The sequence below is a fragment of the Tupaia chinensis genome, unplaced genomic scaffold, assembly GCF_000334495.1.
Source record: "Tupaia chinensis unplaced genomic scaffold, TupChi_1.0 Scaffold142716_1, whole genome shotgun sequence".
In the NCBI taxonomy this organism is placed as follows: Eukaryota; Metazoa; Chordata; class Mammalia; order Scandentia; family Tupaiidae; genus Tupaia; species Tupaia belangeri.
The window spans coordinates 5,825,139-5,846,440 of NW_006202562.1; the positions used below are offsets into that span (position 1 = coordinate 5,825,139).

Genomic DNA, 21,302 nt, shown 5'->3' on the forward strand with positions numbered 1-21,302 from the left:
TTTTTTTTTTTTTTTTTTTAAATAGATTTAACCAGAGAGAGAAAGAGGAAGGGAAAGTGAGATAGCAAGCCACCAGGCTTGGGACTTGAACTGCAGTTAGCCATGTGGGAGTCCAGTGCATTAACTACCATACCACCCGCTGTCCCCTATGATTCTTCACTTTTATTTCTCTTATTGCCCATAAAACAGTAGAATTTCACTATAATAAAATTTGCTAGTACATAAGTAAGAACAAGTTACAGGTTGGATCACATGCCTCCACAAATATAATAAGACATGAAAAAAAAACCTGAGGTAAAAATTGGTTTATTAGGCCAGCAGGTGGCATGGAGTTTAAGGCTGCTGGATCCCACATGGCTGACTCTGCAGATCAAGTCCCAGGCTTGGCAGCTTGAATCACGCCAGGTGTATATGTGTGCGTGCCCAAACTCCTGAGGAGAATGGAGAAGAAGGGACTGTGGCATGGCCATCCTCCCTGGGGGGAGATTTCTCCTTTTCCCTCTCTCTCTCTGTCTCTCTGGCAAGGGCACATGCCCTATACCAAAAACTAGAAAAAGAAAGGAAGATGGGTCTATTACTCTACGAGTTCAGTCGCCTGCTTTTTAGATGTCTCCATTCTGTGGCAGATTATCCTGTCTATTATCTTCACACAGTTGTGAGTTCTTTCTACTATATCATTTCTCACTTTTACGCTGTAAAGAATTTCTTGATTCAATTCATGTTTATCTCATGACCCCTGTATGCCAGATATCAAGTTAGGTATTTTTATGTATGATCCCTTACTATTATTGTTATCAACAAGAATAACATTTAAAGCTGTTAATAATAACAGTGGGTTCACTCAAATGCCCATATACAATTTTTTTTTTTCATAAATCGACAGCTAAAATATAAGAATGGCAATAATTGATAGGATAACCAAAGTCTAATATTTTTGTGAGTCCTTCCCCTACAAATGAGTAGACAAAGATTACTCACTTGGGGATATATCAACTCAGGTGTAAAAATATGGTTACATGTATTTTTTTTCTTTTTCTTTTTTTAAGAATTATTTATTTTTATTTATTTATTCCTTCACTTATTTTAATTTTAATTTGACCAGAGAAAGACACAGAGAGAGCGGGGAAGTCAGAAAGGAAGCCACCAGGTCCGAGACTTGAACCGTGGTTGGCCATGTGGGAATGTCCAGCACCTTAACCACCACACCACCTGCTGGTCCCGATTACATGTATTTACCAGAATGATTTTACTAGCATGGATGGATTGAAAAAAGTGCTGTTGAAGCCCCCATGTCAGGGCCTCCCCAAAGGCTGCCTACCGCTGTGCCTGGGCCTATGCAGATGCTCCAGCCTCCAGCTAGATGAGGCCCTGGAGGCCCGTGGCAATCTCTATCTTTCCATCCCAGCCCGTACTATGGCCGATACCCCTAAGTATCTCTGTAAGATGACTTATTTGGACAGTAAACTCCATGTTTGTCCTTCCTGCTGTTCTTCACAGAGCCTTGAACCATGCCTGGTCATATGCACATGTGACAGATGTCCTGACTAGATGAAGGGTAATTGTTGAGCTTTATCAGACCCTGATACTAAGACGTTTCCCTTGCTAACTGGACCACACTTTTGTGCCTTCTAAATACTTAGCATGGAAGGTCCTCATTGGGGCCAGATGTTCCTACCCCATGTTGCTACTTGGTATTGACTAGGGAGTGGGTACCATGAGTGATATCCAAGCACGGCGTGGGTTATTTACCCCAGAGCTGTGGGATAGAAATGTATCCTCTGTAACAATGTCACATCCAGTTTCTAGGTCTCCAGTGTAGCTCACAAAATCCTAATATACCCAAATATAACCAAAATAATGTGTGCCTACAACAAATTATAGGCATAAAATAATATCCCTGCCACACAGGTGGCACTTAAACTCGGGGAAATGAGAAATCACATCTTTAGTGTGCTCTTTAAGGCAGGGTGAATGCTGGATAGATAGAAGAACAGGTTTGAAAAGATGCTGAGGGAACTTGAGGGAGTTTTTAGAAATTTGAGAGATTTACAGCTCTGGTTTTCTTTTGGATGTAAGTCTGACTCCAGATCATGGGGTTTTCTTGTATTTTATATGGAAGTTACAGTTGTTTAACTATTGTGTTGCAATGGTTAGGTCAAATATTGGCTGACTCAAAGAGGTAAGGCGGAGAAAGAAGGAAATGGAGAATGAAGGAAAGAGGGACAGAGAAATTAGAAGAGCCTGGGAGACTCAGAGAAATAGATTTTCCTCAATCCCTGGGTAAGTTAGGAGAAAGGATTTATGCATAAGTGAAATAACATGGCTGGTGAAAGTGCAGGTGGGATGAACTGGGGATAAGTGAGTTAGGACTGGAAACACGGGAGCACCATGTTGGCTTTGCCTAAGGGAGGTGGTTGGGTGCAGCCAGTGTGGAGGGGGTTGAGCAGCTCCAGATTATGTGAGGCCCATGACATACGTTCTTTTGCAGCATGCTTTTTGTTTTTTGGGAGGTTTTTGCTACAGGGCATGCCAGAGAGACACAGAGAGACAGAAAGTGAGACATCACCCCCCCAGGGGGGATGACCATGCCTCATCCCTTCTCCTCCATTCTCCTCTCCGGATCTTGGGAACGCACACACACAAACCAGGAGTGAATTTAAGCCGGGTCCAGGACTTGAACCACGGTTAACTAGATGGGAGTTCAATGACATAACCATTACACTAACTGCTAGTCCCTGCAGCATGCTTTAATAAGCCAAAAAACTTCAGTTAGTTTAAGATGAACTTAGTTGGGGCCAGGAGGTGGCGTGGTGGTTAAGGTGCTGGACTACTACAAGGTCGACCATGGTTCAAATCCTGGACCTGGAGGCTTGCTTTCTCACTTTCTCTCCCTCTTTGTCTCTCTCTGGTGAATGCAAATGCCCTACAGCAAAAAGTTTTTAAAATAATAATAATAATAAAATAAATAATATCTTTATTTTAAAGATGAATTTAATCAATCTATTTCCACTACTCAGGTGCTTGACAACTCATGAAGTCCTCGCAAATACTCAGAAGGAGGAAACATTTACAGAGACTTCCTCACACAATTGAGATGTTACATATCTTTTTCTAAGGTTTCTATGCACATACGAAAAAAAATTAAGTGGGAAGACTGGGGACTTCTGCTGGATATTGGTTTTCTGCTGAAAGATCTGGTCACAGTCTTCTTTCTAGCTCAGTTTACTTAACAGATGAGAAACAACCCGTTTTCGCACTTGATCTGCCAGGGGAGAGAGGTAAATGGTGGGCCGCCCTACTTTCAAATGGCAAATGATAACTGATGATTAGAACACTCTGGGTGAATTTTCAATAAAGGATAATGGAATATAACCAGAGCCGTTTTCACGGAAGGGCAATCTCAGTTGCCTCTTTTAGGGAATAAATTATGCATTACTCAGATTACAGATCTGAGACAGGAAGCAGGGTCCAAGGAGGGCCTGGTAAAGAGGCGACTGCGTGAAAGCGCTTAAAATTAAAGTTGGCAAAAAAAACAGAGTCATCCCTCACTGCTAACTGGCAGCAGCCGGTGCAGTGGTCCCGAGAGGAAGGAGGGCTTCAGTGTGGTCAACCCAAATGGGAAGAAAGGGAAGTGAGGAGGCCTGCCACCGCAGGGCCAGCTGTCAACCCCCACTGCACACTGAAGAGCACTGAGACTTGCCATTTAAAACACTAACATCTAAATAATGTGATTGAATGTATAAAAGAAAAATGAAATAAAAAAATGTAAAAATGAAGAAAAAATACTATTCTCTAAAAAAATAAAATAAAATGCTAACATAAATGCAAAGGTGATCTTATAAAGAATTATTTTCAGTAGATGTCAAAAAGGCATTTATTGGGACCAGCAGGTGGCATGGTGGTTAAGGTGCTGGACACTCCCACATGACTGACCATGGTTTGAGTCCCAGACCTGCAGCTTGCTGTCTCACTCTTTCTCTCTCTCTCTGGTCAAATTAAAAATAAATAAAAATTAAATAAATAATTATATTTTTAAAAAGGCATTTATTGAACTGAGTGCTTTATGTTTTTATTTTTGCTATAGGGTACATACACTTGCTGGAAAGAGAGTGTGAGAAAGCGCCCCAAGAGAGTATGGCCACACCACAATCACTTCTCCATTTTCCTTTCAGAGTTTTGGACATGCATGCTCACGTGCCCATTGTGTTTTCCAAACCGCCAATCCAGGACTCAAAACATGTGCAGTTGGCCATGTGGGATCCTGTCACCTGAACCACCATGCCACCACTGGTCCCTAAGTGCTTACTCTTAGACACTTGAAAGTGTGCTTTGCTGCCATTTCATAGTTGTGCTTAGCACTGAAAAGATGGAAAATTCTACAAGGAGGAAATTATGAATTAGAAAGAAGGTAAGGATCTCCTGATCTGGTGGTCTAGCCAAGGTAGATCTCAAGAGTATTAGGTATAAATTCAGGGTGAATGCACACAGTTATTAATATAAAATTTCATTCACAATTATATCTATATTAGCTTTTGCTATAGGGTGTGTGTGCTCACCAGGGAAAGCGAATGAGGGAGGGACACAGAGAAATTACCCCCTGGGAGGATGGCCATGCCACAATCCCTTTTCCTCCATTCTCCTCTCGGAATTTTGTGTACACACATGCACACGTGGCTGGTGTGATTTTCAATGCACCAGGTCTGGGTCTTGAACTGCAGAGTTGGCTATGTGGGATTCGGCCACCTTAACTTCCATGCCACCTGCCTCCATAATTATTATTACAATTATTTTGACAGACTTTCATTATAGGGCACATGTACTTACTGAAGAGACAGGGAGAGACAGAGAAGCAGAAAGTGAGAAATCACCTCCCCGTGGGGATGGCCACGCCGCAATCCCATCTCCTCCATTCTCCTCTCAGGATTTTGGCCACGCACGCACATGCACTTGGCGTCATTTTAAGCTGCTGGGTCTGAGACTCAAACTGCAGTCAACCACATATGGGAGTCCGGTGTCTTGCCACTTGCTGGCCCCATAATTATCATATTTTCAAGGCAAAAGGAAACAATTATAGACTACATTGTAAAGTTTATGTATTTTTATTATGTGTGCATATTTAGCTATTCTGTCATCTTTTAGCAAAGAATTGCTTTCTCTTTTCCTCTTCAAAAGAGACACCCAGTGCTGTGGATGACCTCATTCATCGTCGGAACAGGCCCGTGAGTTAAGTTTTAGTATTTTCTCTAGAAAACTGAGCACTGGGAGGTTAACCTCCAGGTCACGCAGTAAGTAGGTGTGTCAGTAGGACTCCCACTCCAAAGTGTTTTCAGAGCCAGAACTTGCACTGTGGCACGACACTTGCAGACAGGTATGGAACAAGTTATTTAACAAATACCCCAACTGGCATTTTAGCTGAACAAGTATCTTCAGCCAACAACTAGACAACGAAAGAATTTTAAGTAGATATCCCAGAATATTAATTAACTACTGAAGAAACGCTCATTGAATAAACATGTCACATCCACAAAAAGACCAGGGAGTACTCTTCTTATTTTTGAGAAGTCGGAGCATAAGATTTCCATGCCCCAAGTCTGACCTGGCCCATTTCATGCTGCCAAATAAGAAAGGAAGAATATTTTAAATAGCACATAACGAAGGCTTTGTTCAGAGATTCATGCACTGGAATTTTAATGTTATACTTTTCCTATAAATATGCTTTTAATGAGGCTGTAAACTGTATTTAGCTAAAGAAGAAAATAATTGATTCATTTTGAGCCATTAAGGCAGTTTTATTATTATTATTATTTTACTTTACTTTCATCCTACTGTTCATTTTCATGGAAAGTACAGAGGTAACAGCAGATGAATCTCAATTAGTTCCAATTAATGCCATAAACTGTTAAAACGGTTCAGGGTGCCGGGTATTGTCAGAAAGCCCCTCCAGGTTTGTGCGCGGTAGAGAGGAAGCTTGAGCTGTGAGGTCAGCTGTTCTCCATGGCACTGGAGCAGCGCTACACTCGAGGTCATTTCCATCTGTAAAACATGTGTTCTAGAGCCCAGAGGACAAAGTCTTTTTTTTTTTTGGACTGGACTAATTCCATCACAGAAACGCTGGGCTCCCCTTTGAAAGAGGTGAGAACACGGTGAGAACAGTGATTGTGTTGGGGGTGTTCCATTGGAGTGGTATCTGTGTGTATTTGCAATAGTTAGAAATCCAGACAGGTGACCTCCTCCTAGGAGCATCCATTATTCTAGCTACCCAGCAGCCACTACCATCATCTGAGAACAATCGCTCCACCATTCATGAAAATGAGCCCCTTTTCTCCCATCCCTATTCTTCAGTAAAGTTAGGGCGAGGCCAGGCATTAACCAGGATGCTTGGTGTGGTTCCTGGGTGGACATGCCAACCAATCACAGCCAGTGAGACAAAATGAGATTTTTTTTTTTTTAAGAGAGATTTTTAGTATAGGGTGCGTGTGCTTTTGCTGGAGGGACAGAGAGACAGAAAGTGAGAAATCACCCCCTGGGTTGGAGAGGGTCATGCCACAATCCCTTCTTCTCCATTTTCCTCTCAAGATTTTGGGCACGCATGTGCACACACCTGGCATGAGTTTCAAGCTGCCAGGTCTGAACCTCAAACTGGCCAGTAAACATTATGCCATCTGCTGGTCCCTGACAATGAAATCTTTTTAAAAAAAGAGAATTCTTTTTATTTAACTTTATCTATTTATTAACTTATTTTAATTGACCAGAGAGGGTCAGGGTGAGAGAGCGAGAGAGAGCGAGAGAGAGAGAAAGTGAGAAGGCAAGCTGCCAGGTCCAGGACTTGAATTGTGGTCGGCCATGTGGGAGTCCAGTGCCCTTAACCACCACACCACCTGCCAACCCAGCAATGAGATCTTTGTATCACACCTTTGAGGAGGGTGCTGTCCTCAGCTACCTCACCCCAACTCCAAGCCTAAACTATTTATAAAGGGAGAAACAAGTGTGGTAGTAAAAGGAAACTCTTCTGAAAAATGTCCACCTTCCTTCTGGTGCTACTAGGGGGCCATGAAGAAAAACAAGGGCTGAAATGTCCAGTGGCAGTACTGGACAGCTCCATCTGATCTTTCAGAGGAGAAGGCACCTTAACCACCATGCCACCTGCTGGTCCCAAAAGGTCACCTTCTGAGGGTGTTGTATTATGCATGTCACCCCACCTGGTCCTCCTCCCCCTTCCCTGTGGCCCCATGCCCTAAAAAGTAAGCAATTGACCTTGAACTGGGTCAGCACTGGAGGGCCTCTCAGTGTCCTCTCCTGCCTGCTGTTCCACCCTCGTCCTGCTGCTGCCCTGGCAGCCTCTCCTAGCCCAAGCTGTTGGCTTTGGACGCAATTCAAACCGTGTCCCCCAACATCTCTGCCCCATTACTTATCCTGCCCTCCTCTATGGCTGGGCCCAGATCCTCCTTTCTCAGGGAAGCTTTCTGCAAACCTCATGGTCTCTAGGGCTCTCATTAAGGCCATAGTGCCTCTGCACCACCCAGTTGGCCCCTGATGTACACGGACCCCCATTTTTTGCAGGAGCTGAGACATACTCTGGGGAACTATTAGAGGGTGGCAGAAATCTCATCCCATATAACAGGAATAGCGATGCCAAGAGTAGCCTATATTTTCTAACCTCTTCCCAGGTATGAGAGAGACACTGTCCTGAGTATGACATGTAAGTGCTAACGTATCGCATTAATCTTCATAGCAACCATGTGAGGAAGGTATTACCCAGACAGGATCTGAGAAAAAGAGGGGCTAAGTAACTTGACCAGAGAAATGGTGACCTTGCAATTGGAACCCAGGCCATCTCTCTCCAGAACCGGAGCTAGACTGCCTTGATAAGTGTCTGTCGTTCATGACAAAGACCTTAGCACATCCCGTTCAGCTGGTGTGTTATTACTTCTATTAAAGGCAAAGGAATTTTTAAAGAATGCCATCAATTCCACTCAAGGGTTCTTCTGTCTTTCAGAAAGGTTTATTTATTTTATGAATCACACATACACACTCCCCCTTGACAGGATTGCACTGCCTTGACCCACCTCCTAGACTTCCTGTCAGCTAAGGCCATGGGCACACCCACAGGTATAGCTGGCATGTTCAGGTCACTCCGGGATCCTATGAACCTTGTCCCATGGCTCCAGTATCACCCTGCAATGCCCTGTTGCCTCACCATCACGCTGGGCCAGATGCCAGGTAAGCTGATAAGAGTCACTGCGTGGTCGGAGGACAGTGTTAAATTCTGGACTGTCTTCACCGACAGTCACAAAAGCATTTTTTTTTTTTACCCAGACAGGATCTGAGAAAAAGAGGGGCTAAGTAACTTGACCAGAGAAATGGTGACCTTGCAATTGGAACCCAGGCCATCTCTCTCCAGAACCGGAGCTAGACTGCCTTGATAAGTGTCTGTCGTTCATGACAAAGACCTTAGCACATCCCGTTCAGCTGGTGTGTTATTACTTCTATTAAAGGCAAAGGAATTTTTAAAGAATGCCATCAATTCCACTCAAGGGTTCTTCTGTCTTTCAGAAAGGTTTATTTATTTTATGAATCACACATACACACTCCCCCTTGACAGGATTGCACTGCCTTGACCCACCTCCTAGACTTCCTGTCAGCTAAGGCCATGGGCACACCCACAGGTATAGCTGGCATGTTCAGGTCACTCCGGGATCCTATGAACCTTGTCCCATGGCTCCAGTATCACCCTGCAATGCCCTGTTGCCTCACCATCACGCTGGGCCAGATGCCAGGTAAGCTGATAAGAGTCACTGCGTGGTCGGAGGACAGTGTTAAATTCTGGACTGTCTTCACCGACAGTCACAAAAGCATTTTTTTTTTTTTTTGAGAGGTTTTTGCCATAGGGCGCGTGCACTCGCCAGTCAGACAGAGAGAGACAGAGAGACAGAAAGCGAGAAATCACCCCCCAGGAGGGATGGCCACGCTACAATCCCTTCTCCTCCATTCTCCTCTCGGGATCTTGGGCACGCATGCACATACGCCCAGTGTGAGTTTTAAGCCACCGGGTCCGGGACGCGAACCGCGGTCGACTACATGGGAGTCCAGTGACATAGCCATTACGCTAACTGCTGGTCCCCACAAAAGCATTTATGGAGTATCTACTGCATACCAGCTCTCCGCTGAGCACAAGTGACATTGGGGCAAAGTAAAGCTATCAGTGTCCAAAAAAAGTATTATCTTGGAGCTTTGGCAATGTATGGTTTGCTAAATGTCTCAGAAACAACCATTTCCTTTACAAAATGCAGTTCTGGGAAGACCATGAGGCTTTCCACAGTATTCTCAGAGACAGGATTTGAAAGCCCAGTGATGAAACTCAAGGATCACGCCTAAAGTCTCAGTTAAGAACAGAGGTCCCCCAGGTGACTCAAGTGATTAGCATGAATGGGCATTTCTATGTGGATCCTGACTACCTGCTAAACGTGTTGCACTGGCCGGGAACGCCCATGGCATGTTTAGGGGGCTCTTCTTGGAGATCTCCTCTATAGCTGGGCTCTTCTCCATGCTGGGTTTCCTGGAAGCCCTGAAGGTATCATTCTGTTGGGTTGGTTCCTGGCTCTCAGGCATGGAGGGGCTTTCTGCAGTTGTGATTATCCTTACCCCACCCTGTCCTGGATCTGGACTGTGATAGTCATGCTGCACTGTGGGGCTGGGAGGTTGGGAGGGAAAGGAGGATCAGAGGGCTGGAGAAAGAATGGAGAAAGAACTGCAAGTATGACCTGAATGGCACTGGCTAAAGTCGTGTCTGAATATGGCTCAAATTATGGAAAAGCTACCAAGAGAAAGCATGTCTTTAAGGCAGGATGTTCACATTTTTCTTCCTCACTTTTCTGACATGAGAAGTCATTTGAGAAGGGTCCCTATGCAGACTTAGATGACCTGAGCTGGGTGGAGTTTCTTGGTGGCTCCCAGAACCTGGTCCCAGCATCTGAGTGTGAAGAGCACCTACCTAGGAAGTGCCCCGGGAATCATTAAGCACCAGACCCAGGGAAAATCACCCTCATTTAAGATAAGAAATGAATTTCCACATGTTTCTTATCCTGGCTGTTCCAGGGACAAAAGCAGGCGTGAAAGTGGCTTATGCAGTGGCTGATGGGAGACAGTCTTAAATCTGGGAAGAGCATTTCCCTTTAAGCAGGAACCAGAGCACTATCGGCTTTGATAACTAGTTCAGTCAGAGCGTTAGCATTTCCGGTCTTCCCCACTGAGAACCAAGAGGGTGAACAAGAGGGTACCTGAAGCAGCCCACAGTGCTGCTTGATTTGGGGTTTCTAAATTCTCTGCCATCAACATTCAATCGTAACGGGGTCCAGGCGGTGGCACAGTGATAATACACAATGCTCTGTGAGTATGATCCACATGGGGAGGTTCCTGGTTCACGTCCAGAGCCCTCCTTGAGTATGTCAGCACTCGCATGCTCCTGATCCAGGGATGGCTGAGGCTAGGGCTGGATTTCAGCACAGAGACTCTGTTAGGGATGCACTCTCTCTCTCCCTTCCTCACATGCACACACACTTGTGGTGTTAATAAATAAACTTAAAAAAAATTCTACTTTAGGAGACTGGCAGATGGTGTAATGATTATGTCGTTGGACTCCTGTGTAATCAACCGCGGTTTGAGTCCCGGACCTGGTGGCTTAAAATTCATGCCAGGCGCGTGTGCATGCATGCACATAGTCCTGATGGGAGAATGGAGGAGAAGGGACTGTGGCGTGACCATCGCCTTAGGGGGTGATTTCTCGCTTTCTGTCTCTGTCTCTATAGGAGCACATACATCCTATAGCAAATAGCTCTCTAAAATAAGTAAATAAATAAATAAATAACAATCCAACCTTAAGAGCTTGCCTTACTATTATTGAAGGTCTTTTTCTTGGTCAAAATGCTCCTTAGTTCTAATGGGCAGGAGAGCCAGAAGTCCAGCGTTAAAGCACCATCCACTCTCAGGGGGCACGCTGTGCGTTTTGCACTGAACCATTGGCTTTTGTGCCTTCGATGTTTAAGTTACATTTTTACATTTTGAGGTCTGGACTTGTTAAAATGGTAATGATTTATCATAAATTCTATGGATTAAAGCAGATTTCTGCAAACTATGGTCTAATCACCTATTTTTTTAAATGTCGTAAAGTGTTATTGGAACACAGCTGTGCACATTCACTTATTTCTCATCTGTCTGCTTGCCTGCTACAATGGCTGAGCTGAAGAAATGACAGAGACCAATGGGCCTGCAAAGTCTAAAATATTTAATATCTGGTACTCTATAGTAAAAATTGGCCAGCCCCTAGATTCCAGAAGTTTTAGAAAGTTTATGTAGGTCAAAGGGCAGTGATGAAAGAATAAAATGTTGGGACAGGTTTAAACATATATAGATGCAAAACTGAAAATAATACCAAGTTCTGGTGCAAATAAGAAAAGAACTTTACGACAAGTTTTAAACCTCAAGTGCCAATATATATCTACATCTCTCGCCTCTTTTCCCCAAAATATCAACAGTTTCCCAGAATGCCTTGTAAGACTAGTGTACCCTTGACTCCAAAAATCTGACAAGGAAAATATAAAAGATAAAACTGCAGACCAATTTCACATAAGAGTTTAGAGGGAAAGCCACTTGGTGCCCGTTACAATTTTTTAATGTAGTCAATCAGGAACTTTTTAATGTATTTTACGTAGTAACTTGGCAAAAGTCAACTAATACCTAAATTGCCCACAAATAATCAGAAGAAACTATATTTGATTTAAATTATTATTACATTATATTATTAATGAATATAGTTCAATTATATTTAAATAATACATTGAATAAGTTAATATACTTCATTTTACACTTAATGCCTACTTTCTGGGCAAGTAGTGATCTTTGTATTAGTCAGTCTCTGAACTGAATTGCAGGTCTGGGCTAGTCTCAGCTCTAACCATGGCTGCTTGTGTAGCACAACCAGATCATTGACTCTGTAGGGCTTTAGGTAAAATGAAAAAGCTACACTAAGTCATCTTTGAATCTCAATTTGCAGGTTTTAATTTAATTTAATTTGATGAAGGTTTCAAGCATTAGGCATGTGTGCTCTCCAGAGAGAAAGATAGTGAGAGGGAAAGTGATAAATCACACCCTAGAGGGGATGGCCACGCCACAATCCCTTCTCCTTCATTCTCCTTGTGGGATTTTTAGACATGCACACACACATGCCTAGCATCAATTTCAAGCCACCAGATCCAGGACTTGAACTGCTGTCAGCCATGTGGGAGTCCAGTACCTTAACCACCATGCCACCTGCTGGCACATTCAGGTTTTAATTAAGGACACACAGGTAGCTAGTCCTTATTCTGGTTGTTTTGCTAGCCCTATAATTTCAATGGAATCTAAGCAACAGAGAGAAAAATGCCTCCGAGAGGCAGTGCACTGTACACATGTTCGCTTTCTCATTTTGACTGAAAAAGTGCCACGCAACTCGGATCTGTGTACTTGGAGGAAGGACCGTACAGGCCCCACCAAGAGTGAGAACAATGGGTTGTGAGAAGAAGAAAAGAGGCTTCCACTGCAGGCCTTTTTTCTTCTCAGGTCTTTTCAGCTTCACAAAAGGAGACATACTTTCCATATAATTGCTAAACATGTTTGCTTATTAAATTATTCTTTAATTAGTTAATGATTTTAGCCATGCTTTGCTCTTTGGATATTCATTTTGTGTAATAAAATAATTATAGATAATTAAACTATCTCAAGCCTTTTTCTTTCCCCCAGCAAACATGCTGGGTATCCAAAAATGACAACAAGTTGTAAATTAATCTGGAAAACAAAGCATGACAGATGAATGATTTGGTTGGAATTAATTAGGCACTAATTATATACTGGAACTAGATGAAGAATGAGACTCATTAAAAAAATAAAACGTGATTCTGAAAAGATGCACAGTACCGACGTCCTTACCTTCTGTGACGATGGAGTTGTTCCTTATCCAAGTCAGGGCCTTAGAGCAATCCTCTTCATCGTTGAGAGTGAAATGATTGCATGGAACTTTCCCGGTGTAGCGCAGCTTACTGGTGTTTGGAACCTCTTTGTTTGTCGGGTGCTGACTAATATCAGCACCGGTCGGGCATGGGACCTGAGGTATGTGACAGAGAAATGTTTATTGCAGTGGCATAGTGAAGCACTGCTGCAGGGTGTTTTGGTTGATTTTGTTTCTTTGTTTTACAAAAAGGAAACACAGCAATATCCAATGTAGATCTGTCTCTCTGTCCTCAGATAGGAGCAATCAGGTTTTCTGTTTTCGTTTGTTTGTTTTTTCCTAGAAGGCTCGTTTGCTTGCTAGAGGGAGAGACAGAGAGACAGAGAAAGAGAACAGAAGGCCACCAATTAGGGAATAGGAATGCTACGATGCATTCTCCTCCACTTCTCCATCCTGTCAGGATTTGGGGCATGTGGCTGGCATGTTTCCCGAGCTGTCGGTCTGGAGCCCTTACCGTATAGTCACCCATATGGGATCCGGCTGCCTTAACCACCAGCCCGCCTTCTTTCCCTTTTAAATGTAACTTCTGTTAGTCACTATACACCATTTGTACTTCTGGCTCTGGGACTTAGCCTTTGACACGATCATGTTCAGCAGTAACAGGTTCCTGACCTCGATGCTGTCATCGTGAATTTCACCCTATGTCAGTACTGATGGTTTTCTTCCTTTGATTCGATTTTGGTGGGTATTAATATTGCTGCTGCTTCTAGTAGCTCATGGATTTGCCTGGGGCAATCCTTTGTTGGTATATTTTAACTCTCTCTCTCTTCTTTTTTTAATTGCCATATAACGTGTGTGCTTACCAAAGAGAGAGAAAGAAAGAGACAGAGAGAGAGAAAGAGAAAGCACCCCTGAATGGGGTGGGTCACAAGCACCCCTGATTGTGGTCATGCCACAATCCATTTTCCATTTCTCCATGTTGTTGGATCTGGGGGCACATGCACACACATGTTCCTAGTGTGTTTTTCAAGCCATGAGGGCTAGGATTTGAACAGTGGTTGGTCGTGTGGGACCCCACTCCCTTAACCACTAAACTCTTTTTATTTTGAAACTTTTGGTGTCATTTTGATTGGGAATTTTAGTTGTATTTTGAATTTAGTACCAAAAATAGAATCTTAATCTTGTGACCAGGCAGTGGAAACCATTCACTGTTCCAGCAGCTGCATTTTTCTCCTATGCCATCCTGATTTACTGTACTTTTACTGTTAACCATTGTGGCTGTTTCCTTTGTTTTCTCTGCCTTCACTTATTCTGTGTTTGGAAGGAGACTTTCTTTAAGCTGGTTAAGAGTATTCTTTATTTCCTCTGAATATAAATAAGAGTTGAGACTGAAATATTATTTTTGGGTATTTCCCACTTAAGACAATAAACATTCCTTTCTTGCTGCCTCTCTCCCTGTTTTCAACAACTTCTCGGTTTTTATAAGATTGGTCACTGTTGGGAACCAGCAGTTAGCGTAATGGCTATGTCGCTGGACTCCCACGTAGTCGACCGCGGTTCACGTCCCGGACCCGGTGACTTAAAACCCACGCTGGGCGCGTGTGCGTGCATGCCCAAGATCCCAAGAGAAGAATGGAGGAGAAGGAATTGCGGCATGGCCATCCCCTCTGGGGGGTGATTTCTCGCTTTCTGTCTCTCTGTCTCTCTCTGTCTGGCGAGCACACGTGCCCTATAGTGAAAAACCTCTCAAAAAAAAAAAAAAAAGATTGGTCATTGTTTTCTATTCATCAAATTAGTCATTATTTTTCTTTTTTAGATTTTTTTCATAGAGTGTATGTGCTCATTGAAGAGAGAGAGACAGAAACAGAGAGAGAAAGAAAGGGAAAAATTACCCTCAGGGGATGGCCACGCCACACACAATCCCTCTCCATTCTCCTCCTGGGATTCTGGGCACGCACACACACACGCCCGGCATGATTTTCAAGCCCAGGTCTCCGACTCAGACTGCAGGTGGCAATGTGGGAATCTAGCGCCACACCGACTATGCCACCTACTGGTCCCAGTCATTATTTTCTTTTCTGCATTTCTTTTCAGATTTACAAATTATTTAGACTACATTTTAAAATTATTAGTGGTGCTTGCCATCTGTCCTTTTATATACTATTGTGAAGTTCTAAATTTCCTTTTTCTGTCTCCGTTATTTAGAATACACATTATATTTAAAAGCATGAAGATAATTTTTCTGAGGCCTCCCACAGAGAGGAATGACTTTCTTTAAATACAAAAGACTTAGGTGGGCATATAATGATCAAATCATATCTTCTTCAAGATTCTGTGTGGTTTTATTTTCTTTTGCCTTTTTTAAAAAATTGGGACCAGCAGTTAGCATAATGGCTATGTCGCTGGACTCCCACATAGTTGACCGCAGTTCGAGTCCTGGACCCGGTGGCTTAAACTCATGCTGGGCGCGTGTGTGTGCGTGCCCAAGATCCCGAGAGGAGAATGGAGGAGAAGGGATTGAGGCATGGCCATCCCCCCGGGGGTGGTGATTTCTCGCTTTCTGTCTCTCTGTCTCTCTCTGTCTGTCTGGCGAGCACACGTGCCCTATAGCAAAAACCTCTCCCCCCTCCAAAAAAAATTGCTTTGTTATTATTCAGGTTTTTGTCATAGGGCACCTGTGCTCACTGGAGAGAGACAGAGAGAGGGAAAGTGAGAAATCACATGCTGCAATCCTTTCTCCTCCATTCCCTCTCTGGATTTTGGGCATGCACTCACACGTGCCAGGTGTAATTTTCAAACCGCCAAGTCCAGGATGCCACTCTTTGATTTACGCAGTCCAAGATGTAATTCACCTCTTTGGAGACCACATCCTGTTGCTGAGCCCTAGCACACTTGTAACCTAAGTCCCCAGCTCGTTCCCTGGCTTGGGTGGAGCGACTTGCCCCACTGACCGGGCGCTGGTGATCACCCTTTGACCAACTCATGCCACAGTCTTCTCACAGTCAGCGCCCAATTCATTTGACTGTGAGTCGACAAGTATTTTCCTTCTCTTTCTGAGGTTACCCTAAGGCAGGCCGGCAGTGAGCATCTCTCCACCTCTTCAGACTGTCCTTGTGTCAGGCGAGTGGCTCTGGGATCACATTCATAAACTATCTGAGAGTGGTTTTCAAACCAGTGTGTGTTCACCGATAAAAATAATCTAAATTGATAGGAGGAGTGGGGAAGGGAGTTTAAGGGTACTGAAAATGAGCAGCTAAATCATCTTCCAAAATGGAGAGGTCATAGGAAATATCTGAAATTGATGGATAAGGAAAAAACCTCTCCAAACATATGTATTATCGGGGCTTATAGGGTAGCCACGGAAGAACTAACAACAGAAATGCTTCAAACTGGCAGCCTCTAGAAAGAGGACTTGGAAGAGGGAGACCAGTCCTTCTCATGCTCAGCCCTGTAGTACAATATAGTATTTTACTTTGTATATACTTATTTTTTATAAAAAAAAAAACTGTGAGAGGTATTTGCATAGCAAAATATTGCATAATATTTTCTTTTCTTTTCTTTTCCTTTTTTTGGAGAGGTTTTCGCTATAGGGCGCGTGCGCTCGCCAGACAGACAGAGAGAGACATAGAGACATAAAGCGAGAAATCACCCCCCAGAGGGGATGGTCACGCCGCAATCCCTTCTTCTCTAGTCTCCTCTTGGGATCTTGGGCATGCATGCACACGCGCCCGGCGTGGGTTTTAAGCCACCGAGTCCGGGATACAAACCGCGGTCAACTACGTGGGAGTCCAGCAACATAGCCATTGCGCTAACTGCTGGTTCCCTGCATACTATTTTAGAGTGACGTATGCTACTTAAAAGTTCTGATCAGGGACCAGCCAACGGCATAATGGACGCTGGGCTCCCACGTGGCCAACTGCGGTTTGAGTCCCAGACCCGAAGGCTTGAGACTCACACCAGGCATGTGTGCATATGTGCCCAAGATCCCAAGAGGAGAATGGAAGAGTAGGGCTTATGGTGTAGCCATCCCCCCCAGAGGATGATTTCTTGCTTTCTGTCTATCTGTTTCTGTCTCTTTCCTTCTCTCCGGCGAGCACACACACCCTACAGCAAAAAAAAAAAAAAATCTCTCTCTCTAAAAAAAAAAAAAAAAAGGTCTGATCAAAGGTTAAGGTTTGTAATTATATTTTATAACAGGTTGTCTTCTTGTTTGAGTTTATGCTTTATTTTCATCATTTTGGTTTGGATTTTTTTTTAATCACAAATTGTGACCAAACTGTGAGAGAGTTGAAAAGAGGGAAATAGGAAAAGAAATAAGAACTAGAAAGTCCCCAGTGAATTCAGCTGCCCTTCTCTATCAGTCTATGTACCTTCGATTTTTATGTCCTTCTGGAAAAATTACATTGGAACTCCCTTTAGCACTTCTTCATTTCATTTTTCCCCTTGTAAAAAGGGCAAGAGCTTAATGTGCCGCGGACTAAAGCTGCAGGGGCAGCTGGACACACATGGGCATATGCCCGAGCCTCTGGACAGCTGGCCGGGTCCCACTCGGTTTCCAAAGTACGCAGTCCGGCAGCAGCTGGAGCCCATGGGCAGGTGAGGCAAGGCAAGCCGCAGGGCACATGGTTCTGGTTTAGTGTTTTAAAAAGTAAGAATAATATCCTGATATCAAACTAAAGTATCCTGCTAGTTAACTGTTACCCTTTAACCAAGAAAACAAAAATAAAAACAAAACAAAACCCTTCCTACCCTTCATTAATTAAACTTCTCTAAAAACGAAGGAAGGAAGGAAGGAAAGGAAGAAGGAAGGGAGGGAGGAAGGGAGGAGGGAAGGGAGGGAGGGAGGGAGGAAGGAAGAGAAAATTATCTAGAGGTAAGTCTAAGCTACTCCAAAGCATGGCCCACTCATTAGCAGGTCTCATGGCTTCCCACCCCCAGGCATCCTGTGCTCAGAACCTGCATTGTAACTAAAAACACAGGGATGCATGTGCAGGGCACAGGTTGAAAGTGTAGCTCTACAGTATAGATGAGTGATTCTAGGCTGAGAAAGTTCGAGATGGTGGTTCTCTGCCTTAGTTTAGAAGTATCTGGGTTGCTTAAAACAAATACTGATGGCTGGGCCCCATCCCAGAATAATTACAGCAATCCCTAGGGGCTGTGCCTAGACATGGGTGTGTTTTCCAAGTCCCCCAGGTGGTCTCAATATGAAGCCACAGCAAGGAACGCTGGTTAAGAGAGGCCTACAGCTATTGAGCTCATCGAGGGACAGCGCCTTGGACTGAGACCCTGTCTGTCTCCTCCATACCTCATCTCTTCCTGTCTTAATAATCTTAACAATGTAAAGGAAACTGACGTCAAATCCCCACGTCAAATCCACAGCCATTGACGAGATGGTCCAACTAAGACTTGAATCTTGAGTTGCAAAGTAAATCTTTTTTCATTGGAGAGAGAACCTATTTTTGTGGCCCCCATGAAATGCTAATGGGTACTGCAAAGGCAGAAAATTAAAAGCTGCTGCCTTCAGACACAAACCACTCCAACTGTACCCAGCAAAGCTTTATTCAAATGTGGCTTGAGAGTTTAATCACATGGAAAGCATGGTCACTGGGAAACCAAGCCATCAGATTTCCGAGTTTTATAACTGAGAGACAAAATAAAATAAGGGTTGACAGAAGGTGCGCATGTTTGAAATAGTTTTGCGTGAGCCCATCCGTCGCCACAGCCAAATGTTAGCCTCTTGGGGCATAAATTAATTTACCACATATGCATGCCTGGTTGCGTCTGGATGCTTTGAGGGCGAGCAGTAAGCGTTAGACTTTTGGACAACAGCTTAAAGAATGACATTTCTTCCACTTGCTGTGATTTTTATCCTTGAGCAGAATGTTTTTCTTGGACTGAGTTTCTGGGAGGGTTTGCGGACACAATTCTGGTCCTATGTGCAGGCCCCGAAGAGTGCTTTTATGCACTTATAGAGTGGCAGCTGTCTGCTCTTTACCCAGGGAACATGTGCCCCGGGGAAACACCTTAATGGTTTGTCACATGCTGTTTGCAGCCTGCATGCTAGACCGTACCTGGTACTGCTGCCCGGTGCAAAGGATGAGGTGGTCATAGAGCACGACTTCTCCCTCAGAGAGCACGACGTGCTTGGCCGCTCTGTCGATGCCCGTCATCCTACCAACCACGACGTTCACCCAGGAGCACAATGACATCAACGCGTAATCTTTATCATTAAAACAGTGGCTGCAAAGAGAGAAGCTCCATAAGTGACATTTGAGCAGCTGACAGCAGGCATTAATTAGACATCTGGTGAGCTGGTTCAAGCCCCCTAGTGGGCCAAGTCTGTGCTCTTGCTGCGAGTTTACCAGGACCAGTACTAGGGGATTTTTCGTTATGAAACACTTAGTCACAAATTGATGTCTCTTCCCATTAAAGCTAAATTGCTCCACCTGGCTTAGGCTAGTCCACAACAGGGAGGGCTCTGTGTGTGTGTGTGTGTGTGTGTGTGTGTGTGTGTGTGTGTGTTCACTATAACACAAGGGGGCTCCAAAAAAAGTTTGTGGGGAAATGAATTAAATACGTTTATTTGAGTGCAAAACAAATTTGAAATGTGTGCATCGTATTTTCACAATATGCATTTTCTATGAACTGTCTGACGACCCTCTTGGACCTACTCTTTCTTCTGACTGTATTTCATGGTGGTTGTAAATTTGCATTAGCTGCTGAATAGCCACAGTGACCACTGACTCAAAGGGAATGAGAAAGAAGAAAGTGACATCGTTGAGGATTTTCAAGGGTAAAGGTCAGAGTTCTAGAATATTAAGAACCTTTCTTGTTTGCTAATACTCTTCAATGAATGACTCGGAATTAATGGATAGCTTTGTGCTAAAACCACAGAACAGCAGAACAGATTTTGTTTAAAGAAGATGTCTAGGGAGTTACATTTGTAGCAAGTACATTCCTTGGTGGCTTTGGGGTTTATGGTGCAGAACAGAGGTGACCTGTAGGGAACTGGTTCTTCCATGAACACCAGGTCCAGAGTGGATGTTACCATGTGGCTGCAAGGGCCAGCTTGTGGTGTGGAGGTAAAGGCAGCTGGGTCCCACTAGCTGCTGAGTCCTGGACCCAGCAGCTTTACCAATCATGCCAGGCACATGTGCATGTGCGCTCAAAATCAGGAAGTGATCGCAGCACCGTTATCCCCGGGGGTGATTTCTCACTTTTCCTCTCTCTCTCTTTCTCTCTCTCTAGCAAGCACTTGTGCCCTATAGCAAAACTTAAAAAAAAAAAAAAAAAGGAAAAGGAAAATGAAAATGAAAAAAAAAAAAGATACAAAAAGATACTGTGGCTTCAGGGCACTGGTAGTTATATAGAATTTAATTTTCTGAGTTCCATTTGGGTCTGAGTTCTCTCCTACATAATGTGACAAGAGTGGGGTGGTTTTTTTGTGGCCTCGGGTTTATTTAAAGAGTTTTAGGGGGGCCAGAAGGTGGCATGGTTGTTAAGGTGCTAGACTCCCACATGACAGACTGAGATTTGAATCCCAGACCTGATGTCTTGCTTTCTCACTTTCCTTTTCTCTCTCTCCAGGAAAATTAAAAATAATAATAATAATAATAAAGGAATAAAATAAATAATTCTTCTTAAAGAGCTTCATGAGGACTCTTTCCAGATTTTTCTGAAAGTGTGACATTGTATAAATGATCTTGTTTATTTATTTCTTCTGTGAGTGAGAGGGAGAGAGAGAGACAGAGAGAGACAGGATGTGGATGCCAAGACTCACTGTCTCAACCAGCCCTGGATCAGAGGCACGTGTGTGCCTGACACACTCAGAAGGGCTCTAGACAGGAATCTAGAACTTTCCTGTGCCAGTCAGCTTGCAGAGTGTTGCATTTTACCACTGTTCTACTATCTGGTCCCAGAGACCTTTTTTTGTTTGCTTGTTTGTTTTGTTTTACGTTTTTGGTTCTTGCCATAGGGCACACGTGCTTGCTGGAGAGAGACAGAGGGAACGAGAGAGAGAGAGAAATCACTCCCTACGGGCGATGGTCACACTGCAATCCCTTCTCCTCCATTCTCCTCTCAGGACTCTGAGCACACACTTATACACATCTGATGTGATTGTCAACCCACCAGGTCCAGGATTCGAACCACAGTCAGACATGTGGGAATCCAGCACTTTAATCACCATGCCACCTGCCTCCCTCCCGGCCCCCATGACTTTTTTAAAGATTCTGCCCTGCAGACTAAGAGTCTAAGGTGATAGAACGGAAGGGTCTCATTGAAATTTCAGCTGCAGGATCATTTCAGAATGAATTGCGCCATG

At 43.8% G+C, this 21,302-nt stretch overlaps 1 protein-coding gene across 1 annotated transcript in view; it reads right to left on the minus strand.

The window, feature by feature from the left end:
- The window catches only part of CFAP61 (cilia and flagella associated protein 61), a 389,757-nt gene that overhangs the window by 119,249 nt on the left and 249,206 nt on the right, over positions 1–21,302 (minus strand). The window contains exons 20-21 of the mRNA XM_006163629.2: positions 19,051–19,219; positions 12,961–13,135 (exon numbers count right to left, since the gene is read on the minus strand). Coding sequence (XP_006163691.1) covers positions 12,961–13,135; positions 19,051–19,219 — 344 coding nt within the window. The remainder of the gene's footprint in view (positions 1–12,960; positions 13,136–19,050; positions 19,220–21,302) is intronic.